General features: G+C 42.8%; 1 protein-coding gene across 2 annotated transcripts in view; it reads left to right on the forward strand.

Moving 5' to 3' along the window:
* LOC306855705 (serine/threonine-protein kinase LMTK1-like) overlaps window positions 1-8,610 on the forward strand; it is a 76,946-nt gene extending 68,336 nt beyond the window's left edge. Inside the window, exons 11-14 of one of the 2 annotated variants that reach the window (XM_079394518.1) lie at window positions 1,536-4,839; window positions 4,972-5,116; window positions 5,189-5,389; window positions 6,346-8,610. In XM_079394518.1, coding sequence (XP_079250644.1) covers window positions 1,536-4,839; window positions 4,972-5,116; window positions 5,189-5,389; window positions 6,346-6,374 — 3,679 coding nt within the window. In that variant the 3' untranslated portion in view covers window positions 6,375-8,610. Of the gene's footprint in view, window positions 1-1,535; window positions 4,840-4,971; window positions 5,117-5,188; window positions 6,162-6,345 lie in introns of those variants that run through there. The other variant, XM_079394519.1, reaches the window with a different exon arrangement.
* Window positions 8,611-10,725: the final 2,115 nt, after the last annotated feature.

A 10,725-nucleotide genomic window follows, 5' to 3' on the forward strand; every position in this document is an offset into this window, starting at 1 on the left:
AGGGATGTGTCCTCATCACAGGCCTGTGGCGGGGGCTTGTAGTCAGTGATGGTCTGAATGGCTTGCCACAGGCTCCGTGTGTCTCTGCTGTCTGTGAAGTGGTTGTTGATTTTTTGAGCATATGACCGTTTTGCATTTTTGATGCCACAGGACAGACTGGCTCTTGCTGTTTTGAGGGCTGCTTTATCTCCTGATCTGAATGCTTCATCTCTGGTCTTTAGCAGCCCACGAACCTCTGCTGTCATCCATGGCTTCTGGTTTGCACGTGTGGTGATTGTCTTGGTGACTGTCACATCATCAGTGCACTTTTTGATGTAAGCAGTCACAGTTTCAGTGTACTCATGCAGGTCTGTGTGGTTGTTGTAGGTGGCTGCCTCTTTAAACATGTTCCAGTCTGTGTCTTGGAAGCAGTCCTGCAGTGCTGAGGTGGCATTGTCTGGCCATACTGTGATCTGCTTTTGAACCGGTTTGGCGAGTTTGAGAAGTGGTCTGTATGCTGGGATTAGCATAACAGTGATGTGGTCTGAGTACCCGAGGTGGGGGCGGGGTACAGCCTTGTAAGAATTTTTTACTGTTGTGTAAACAAAGTCCAGTGTGTTGTTTCCCCTTGTTGCAAAGTTCAGATGTTGGTAGAACTTTGGCAAAACTGTCTTTAAGTTTGCGTGGTTTAAGTCACCGGCTATGATGAAAAAGCCGTCGGGGTTTTTTGTTTGTTGTTCACTGATAGCGCTGTACAGTTCACGAAGCGCGTCCTTAGCGTTTGCACACGGGGGAATGTAGACCGCAACGATAACAATGACCGTGAACTCCCATGGCAGATAGAACGGTCGACACTTCACGAACATAAACTCCAACAGCGATGAACAGTGTTCCTCTGGCAGGACCAACAAATCAATACTCCTCAAATCCAGTGTGGTCAATCATTAATTTCCCCCTCTGTAAGGCCACCAATCATACATTTATCCAGTCCTGGAAGCACACATTCATTAATTTTACCCTCAAACACTCCAATCATTGTCCATTTAATCAAGAGCAGTCATGCGTACAAGTATACCACTCCATTCCCCACAGGATACTAAACAATCAATGACCCTACTTTAAGACGGCAAGGCTACTATCATGCTAAACTGTCCATATTTGAAATCATCACAAATGGGGTTCTGGCTATCGTCCATACTAGCATCCATTTTTAAGTACTCATATAACAACAAGATAATAGAGCAGGGGTCTCCAACCTTGCTCCTGTAGAGCTACTGTCCTACAGACTTCATTTCCAACCCTGCTCCAATACACCTGCCTGTAATTATCATGTAACCCTTTTATTAGCTGGTTCAGGTGTGGATGGAGCTGAAATCTACAGGATGGTAGCTCTCCAGGAGCAGGGTTGGAGGCCCTACTAATAAATCATTAGTAAAATTATACTAAAACATAGTTTTTGGTCCTATTCTTTTCTAATCCTTTACAGGCAACCAATTTTGTTTCTCATAAAAGTTTATAATCTAAAATATTTGCTTTTCTGTTGCGTGTGTGAGCAGGTATGAGGTAATGCAGTTCTGTTGGCTGCAACCTGAGCAGAGGCCTGTTGTGGAGGAAGTCCATCTCCTGCTAAGCTACCTGTGTGCTAAGGGTGCGACTGAGGCTAAGGAGGACTTTGAGAAGTGCTGGAACTCTCTCAGGCCAAGTCTGGGCTCCGGCAGCTCTCACAGGACACCTGCACCTGAAGTAGCCTCTTCTACTTCTTCTTCATTTCCTCTACTTGAACACTTCTCTATGGCAGACAGCTTCCAGTCTGAGAATGGGGATGATATATTGACAGTAACTGAGACCAGCCAGGGGCTCAATTTTGAGTATAAATGGGATCAGGCACGAGCTGAGCAGCCCTACTGCTCCTCTTCAGCTAGTGGACCATTGGGAAAGAATAATCCCCATTACCAGGAGGTGTATTACCCTCTTAGCAATTCCACGGGTAGCTGCAAGGGTGAGAGCCTCCCTCTTGGGGTTTCTCCATCCTACTATGAGTCAGACCATCCAGGTGTGGTTCCAGTGCTAAGTGCACATAGCCCCTCAGTAAGTAGTGAGTACTACATCCGCATCGAGGAGCCAGTTGAGTGCAACATCAACTTAGAAGACACCAATCTTGATTACAGCCCAAGACTTGAAGCCAGCAACAGTAGCTCGTCCTCTACAGGCAGGAGGAGCCCCATTGGGTCTCAGCCAATCACCTACTGGTCAGCAGCTAAAGAACCCAACAGTAATGATTATGATTCAGATAGTAGCCTAACCATGGAGCCACTCCAAAGAGGAGTTCCAAGCTCGGTAGAGATAAACCAGTCAGAAGTTTATTTTTCTTCCAATGACAGGCACAATTTACAGTGTGAACAATTACCTCAAGCAGGGCTAGATGTTCATTTGATAAGAGGGCATGGTTCAGACTCTTATCAGCGGAGAAGAGGGTCGGGAAGCCTCTGCCATAGACTGGAGGTGGTAAAGGAAAGCCCACTTGGAGTTTCAGTCTCTCTTAGTAGTCCCAGCTTGGCACATTGTGACCCATACCTTGAGTCTAACCAGAGAACTGTAGAAAGAAGTATGGCCAATAAGGCCTATTATGACATGATGGGCCCCTTACAAAAGAGTGTGCCCAGACCCCACTACATGAGCATTGATATTGATGCGGGTGATAGCCTTCATTTGGGCAGGGGGAGTGCTGATTCAGAAGATGATGATGATCTGTTTTCTCAGAACATGTTAACAAATTGGAACTCCAACCACTCAGCAAACAACAACAGTTTAAGCGATCGTACACAAGCTGTGGGTTTTCGAGATGCATACCTTGATTTACGTCACCCGACACCTTCTTCTCAAGTCGGGAATTTGAAATCAAGAGTGTTGGAGACAAGCAACAGTTGTGCATATAATTCCATCGATTCTCTCAAAGACCACTCATACATGAAAGCCACGGATAGTATGCCCACTGCTAGTAAACCTCACGCTGACTCAGAGGGTGATGAATACCTACATTTAAGCCCTGAAAGTACTCAGGATGTTGAATCATCTTCCAAATGTCATTCTGTCACAGAAAGTCAGCCTATTCATACACGGCAGAAGAACATTGCTCATAAACATATAAAAAATAATACATCAGACTTCCATGTAGGAGGTTGCAGCAGAATGAATCCACCAACTCTTTCATCAGAGCTTGTAGTGACTAAAGAAAACGTGCTGCTTGAGACAAGGATATCCCCTGCACAAAAACTGAAACTTGGGACAGACGGTTCTGCTGGAGTTTGTGTAAAAATGGTGTCATGCCCTACGGATCTATCTAAGACCGTCTCAGAGTGTAGCCATTTGACAGACAGCAGAATGGTGCCCGACAACTCCAGTGTCAGTCTAGTGGAAATTAATGACTGCAGTGATGACTGCATGGACATTCCCTCTGGAGTATTAGCAGATTATACCTTGGACTATGCAGAGGTGGGCAATATTGACCTAACTCAAAGAACACTGCAGAGAGAGACTGGGTTCAGACACTGCGAGGACAATCTTGCCTCTAGCAGCAGTCCATGTGAGGCCTTCACCCCTGATAGTTACCACACGTCCATTCAGCCGAAATCCTTAGACAGTGGCTATGACACGGAGAATAATGAATCCCCAGAGTTTATCTTGAAAGACCTTGAAGGGAATCCAGCCCTTAGCACTAGTGTAGAATCAGACGAGTGTGACATGTTTCTCCAGATGGACCTAGATGAAGATGTCAATGTAATGCTCCTGCATCCATCCAGCAGTCATCTACCGCTGATCAGCCTTGGTGAGAGGAATCAGTACAGAGACTCTGCTTATTTTTCTGACTATGACATGGAGAATGACAAGAGTCCCAGTGAAGGGGTCCACATGTTCTTCAATCGCCAAGATGAGGATGATGCCTTTGATCTGAAAACAGAAAAGGAGGGACCAGAAAAGACATTTGGGAGAGAAGGACGTAGCATGGAGAGTGAGAAGGGAAATTACATATCTGTGACAAAGGACAACAGTGCTGCCCTTAATGCTAAACAATTGTGTCTTAAAAAGACAAACCCAAATCTCTGTCCATCACCTGCATCGCTTCCAATGATATCTATGCTTTCGCCCTTTCCTCCAGAGATGGGGGGTTGCTTGACCAAGGAGTCAACTCCAGATGATGGTATTGGGCTGGAATCTGATCACTCTGGAGAGGAACCAAACTCTGAATGCTACTCTTCCACAGTGTCTGAAGGTTCTTCCTCAACACAGGAGGCCTCAGGTGTGGAGGAGCAGGCTAACGGACACACCAGAGTTTTTTCCTCAGCAGAGTTACTAGGCTCAGACTCTACCATAGTAGACTTCAGTGGTGAGATAATCCAAGCAGAGGAGCAAGAGGCCTGTAACAAATTGGACAATCCGGAGCTTCCAAGGAAAGGAAGCAACGAGGAAATGGAAGATTCAGTGGAGGAAGGTGGCATAGGTTCAGCACTTTCAAAACCAAAGCGTGATGAATCCTTGGAGAATATTCTTCCAGCCTTGCCAGAAGACCTAGATGTTCCAGCTCCACTGGGGAATGGAGAGGAGGCGGATGAAGAGGACTCAGAGGATAGTGATGAGTCTGATGAAGAACTTCGTAGCTACAACATAAAGGAGCAGAGTGATGAGAGCGATGAAGAGTTCCCTGTGGTGCCTGTCATTGTGAGCGATCGTAGCAGTGCACGGCATCTACGCAGCCTCCTCAAAATGCCCTCCATACTTACACAGTCTTTCTGCGATGAGCTGGAGAGCAAGAAAAAAGCGGTGTCATTCTTTGATGATGTCACCGTGTTTCTGTTTGATCAGGTTTGTAGAATTATATTGTTTAGTATTGCGCTAGTGCATTGAGTAGCATGTTATTTTCTTTTCAGAATAATACATTGATTTGTGCAGTGTTAATTTGACTCACAGCCTGTGTCTTGCTGTGTATCAATTCAGGAGAGCCCCACAGGTGAACTTGGGGACTACAGTTTTCCTGTGGAGGAAGAACCCAATGGCCAGGCTTCAGAAGTGGAGCTGCCACAACCCCAGGATAGGGTCACTGACCCTGAGGATTCACCAGGAAGGAATGTCTCAGAAGAAAGTGAGTTCAATAACAATTCCTGGGTATTACCTCTCGTTTAGTGACATTTCACAAGCCTCTCACCCTAAACAGGTGGGGCATTTCAGTGGCAAGATGATTTTCCATTGATTCAAAGCCCTTCAACATCAGAACCTGGCTCTGAAGAGATTGCTACACCACCCAACTCTCCCGTCAAGTCTCCAGATGAAAAACCAGCACCACCACTTTCCCGATTTAGTGTCTCTCGTTTTTCCATTACGCATGTGTCTGACTCTGACATGGACTCCATTGGAGGTCAGTTCTGCATAGGCTACGTTCACACTGCAGGTAAATGTGGCCCAAATCCGATTTTTTTGCTCGCATGTGACTCAGATCTGTTTTTGTCATGACACAAACCACATGGAATCTAATATTTTCAATTCCGATTTGTGCCACTTCCTTATGTGGTACTAAATTCGATACAGGTCAGATGTTTTGCAATGCGACCGCAGTGTGAACAGTCATGACGGAATTCATGCGACTTTTACGGCACTCTAGATCGACATTCGTTATGATTCCGTGCTGATGGGAGACATTTCTAAGATCAGTTCAGAACTCATAAGTATTACAATGACAACTCTATACAAGCAAAACATGAGGGCTCGTATCATAAAAGTTTAAAAACTCTGAAACTGTGACTCTTTTGTCACATCCTTGTCTTTATTTTTCATATTGCCTGCGCAAAATTTCAGTGGCTTTTGCAGCAGATCACACTATAAATAAAACACATAATTGCTTACTTTATGTCCTCCGTGTTTACTTCCATATGACAGTTTGTTACTTCCATATGACAGTGTTGCCAAATCCACAGTTTCCCCGAGGAGTTAGGCTACTTTTTCCACTTTTGCTGTGTTTTTCAAATTTGTGGGTTGATGCAACCCCACAATTGTGAACATGACCCTGAACATGACTGGGCTAGTTTTGGACTAGTTTTGAGAAGCAATGCGGGTCAGTTCAGAACAATGATCTGTTCACACTGGAAATATGATATTGGCCACATTTAAAACAACAATGTGAATAGCTATACAAAAAAAATTGGATCTGAGCAAAAATCGGAATTGAGCACTAAGGCTCGCAGTGTGAGACATAAAGACATGGTTGATACAGTTCAGAAACATTAGGTGCTAGATCTAATGATTTTACATTTGAGTTTGTTGCTGTATGCAGGGTTGACATTGAAAGTTAACTAGCTCTCTCTTTTTGTCACACAGGTAACAGTGAGAATGGGGCCCAGGAGTGAAGGGGTCATTAACCCATTTAATTGAAGAGGTGTTTAGAACCCGTATGGTTTGATTTGGTCTCATCAGGCTGTGGTCTCTCCCATATCGCTATATTTTTGTTCTTTTAAACGTGCTGGACAAAAGGGTCCTGCCAACCCGATATGCTGTTTGGACACAGTGCCTCATATTGTAGTGGATTAGCCAACCCTTCCCTTGTGTTCCTAGACAGATGGTGGTTAAGTGACAGTTTTTTGTGGACAACAGTTATAAAAACTGAAGAAGAGCTCTGTATAACAACATATTTATTATCTATGTATTAGGACATGAAGTATGAAGATTATAGCTTATTTGCACAATTCAGTATCAGTATCATGCTGAAATCATCATTTTTTTTACACATAACTTGTAGGAAACAATATAGATACAAGGCTGCTCTCCTCATTTGCTTGTCATGCCCCATACTGTCAATATGTGGTTTAGAGTCTGAAAGATCTGTCATAGTGCTTCACATTTTTCAGGTTGACCCAATGAGCTACAAGATGTTCTGCCCTCATACAAAGTAGATATATTAACAATATAAACCATCACACTTAAATGTCTTCATACAGTCTTAAACAGTGTTTTGCTTTATTTTTAATGCCGAAGAACTTTCATACAACTCCCTGCACTTTCATTAATTAAGATATCTTTATACATCTCTTACCCCATAATCAAGTACTTCATCAAAATCAAGATCTTATTTATATATTATTAAAAGTGCAGTTTAATCATTAACTCATTAACACGTCTTCTCTGGTTAGATCTTTAAATCTCTAATCACAATATCCAAAATATTTATGGATGACAATGATGTATTACAGTACTTGTTTGCACTGAGAAGCAATGCCAGTGTTGCAGGAGAACAGATAATAACCAGCTATCTTTCCTTCAACTATTATGGGAGCATGCATAAATATGATAGCTCACATATGGGTCATTCCTGTTATGCAGCAATTCAAACTTTCATAAATATAAGGCACTTAAACACTTTAAAAAAGCTCATGTGCTACATTCTGTGTGCTCTGAGGTCCGTAACTTTATGTGAGAAATAGAAGAATTGAAGTTATTTAAGATACATCCAAACTTTGGAATGGCACAGTCATAATGCTTCTTTACTGCAACTGTTTACATGAGTGCAAGATTTCACTGTTATGTTTATAATTATCAAGCGATTATAATAACGATTTCAATTTCAGTCTGTTCTTCACAAAGCTTCTGTATGACTTTGGATTAATTAAATACTACATTTATGATACATCTATGGAGCTGTAGCTCAGACATTCAACACTTTGTGTTCCAAAACTTGAATTTAATATATCATCCAGTATATGATAGGGGCATGAAAATAAGAGGAAGTATAAGAGGAATGACCCTGGTGGTACTGATGGTGATAAGTTTATTGGTGCTTGTCAGGATCAGGTCTTTAGCAAGTCCATCACAGTAATCAGTCTCATGAATAACTTTTGGTTTGAATCCGAGAGCTACAGTAACTGATTTCAGGATAAACCAGCGGGTTATCACAGGTGTATACTTCACAACTGTGGCACTCAAAGACACAACCAAGTTATAGAGAGAAGAGTGACCATCTCGTCTGTGAACAAAATGTGTTACAAACAATAATGGCAGCTCCTGCAGATCTGATCCTCCGTCTATGATGATGCCTTGTGTAAAAAGTGTTATTTTTGTCAAATCCAATAACAAATAGATGTTCAAAAATATACTACAAAACAATTCAGATGGTCCAGACGGCATGTGGGCCTCATGTGTTTCTACAAGTTTCTCTCAGTATATTTTGTCCCTATATGATCTGAGGTGTAACACCGAGAAAACTTATGACCTGTTTTACACGATGATCTATTTAAATGTAACGTACAGCTGTACCTGTCATGCTCTGCCTTGAATCACTGGAGCCCATACACATTTGTGCCAATGCTGTAAGTCACAATCACTGCACTTGTACCCTCGCTTTCTCGCTGTATGCCTTTCAAGAGTTTTATACTGTGCTAAACCTTGCGGCAGTAGGTACTTTTTCTCATTCAGAACATCAGTGCTTCATTAGGCTGGTTGTGGTTGCCAAAGAAAGGTCACATTAAAGTGAACTGAATGTTGAATGTAGCGTTGAGGGGAGAAGTCTGTTGTTACTGCCTCATAGATGTCGAACCGTATGTCCTCACGACTTGTCCTACTGTACTATTCTAAAAATAAACCAAACTATAGTTTGTCCTTGTGCCTGTGACAATTATATATATATATATATAGTGCTGTCAAACGATTAATCGCATCCAAAATAAAAGATTTGTTTACATAATATTTGTGTGTGTACTGTACTATATAGACAATATTTATTATGTATATATAAATATACACATGCATGTATATATTTCAGAAAAATGTTTCCAAAACTTTTTTGGATGCGATGAATCGTTTGACAACACTAATATACATTTACACACACACACACACACACACACACACACACATACATACACACACATACATACACATACACACACACACACATATACATACATACATATACATACACTCACCTAAAGGATTATTAGGAACACCTGTTCAATTTCTCATTAATGCAATTATCTAATCAACCAATCACATGGCAGTTGCTTCAATGCATTTAGGGGTGTGGTCCTGGTCAAGACAATCTCCTGAACTCCAAACTGAATGTCAGAAAGCAATTTTGAGCGTGGCATGGTTGTTGGTGCCAGACGGGCCGGTCTGAGTATTTCACAATCTGCGCAGTTACTGGGATTTTCACGCACAACCATTTCTAGGGTTTACAAAGAATGGTGTGAAAAGGGAAAAACATCCAGTATGCGGCAGTCCTGTGGGCGAAAATGCCTTGTTGATGCTAGAGGTCAGAGGAGAATGGGCCGACTGATTCAAGCTGATAGAAGAGCAACTTTGACTGAAATAACCACTCGTTACAACCGAGGTATGCAGCAAAGCATTTGTGAAGCCACAACACGCACAACCTTGAGGCGGATGGGCTACAACAGCAGAAGACCCCACCGGGTACCACTCATCTCCACTACAAATAGGAAAAAGAGGCTACAATTTGCACGAGCTCCCCAAAATTGGACGGTTGAAGACTGGAAAAATGTTGCCTGGTCTGATGAGTCTCAATTTCTGTTGAGACATTCAGATGGTAGAGTCAGAATTTAGCGTAAACAGAATGAGAACATGGATCCATCATGCCTTGTTACCACTGTGCAAGCTGGTGGTGGTGGTGTAATGGTGTGGGGGATGTTTTCTTGGCACACTTTAGGCCCCTTAGTGCCAATTGGGCATCGTTTAAATGCCACGGCCTGCCTGAGCATTGTTTCTGACCATGTCCATCCCTTTATGACCACCATGTACCCATCCTCTGATGGCTACTTCCAGCAGGATAATGCACCATGTCACAAAGCTCGAATCATTTCAAATTGGTTTCTTGAACATGACAATGAGTTCACTGTACTAAAATGGCCCCCACAGTCACCAGATCTCAACCCAATAGAGCATCTTTGGGATGTGGTGGAACGGGAGCTTCGTGCCCTGGATGTGCATCCCACAAATCTCCATCAACTGCAAGATGCTATCCTATCAATATGGGCCAACATTTCTAAAGAATGCTTTCAGCACCTTGTTGAATCAATGCCACGTAGAATTAAGGCAGTTCTGAAGGCGAAAGGGGGTCAAACACAGTATTCGTATGGTGTTCCTAATAATCCTTTAGGTGAGTGTATATATATATATATATACACATATATACACACACACACACACACACACACACACACACACACACACATACATACACACACATACATATACACTAGGGGTGGCACGGTTCGCGGAAAAAAACCGAACCGCACGGTTCTCCACACACGGTTCGGCACGCGCTAGGACCGCGGTTCAACTGAATTCTGACAACGCATGTGGTTTGTTATAAATAACACCTAAAACAAATAGGGTTCGCTAATGTATGTTTCTGTTAATGGATGCGCATTCTGGCTTCCCAGTACATTATAACAACAGCGTTGAGAAGGAAAAAAAAAAAATAAGTGGACAAATCATTCACTCTTGTTCAATGCGAGTGCCGTATGCTGGAATATGAGCATTTATTCCATCGTCACCCGGGTGCTGATAGCGCGCGCACAGGTGAGACCTGAACAGCACACGTTGATATCGGCGTTTAGACTAAAGTCATGTAAGCTTTGCCAGCTCAAATATTTAAGAGCCAGAGGACGCGAGCTCGCGCGCGCAGTGAGAAGATTTGTGCGTGCGCTCATCAGAAGCGCACAAACCTGCGCCTCAGAACGCGCGCAAATA

This window comes from Barbus barbus (genome assembly GCF_936440315.1).
Source record: "Barbus barbus genome assembly, chromosome: 3".
NCBI classification, from domain to species: Eukaryota; Metazoa; Chordata; class Actinopteri; order Cypriniformes; family Cyprinidae; genus Barbus; species Barbus barbus.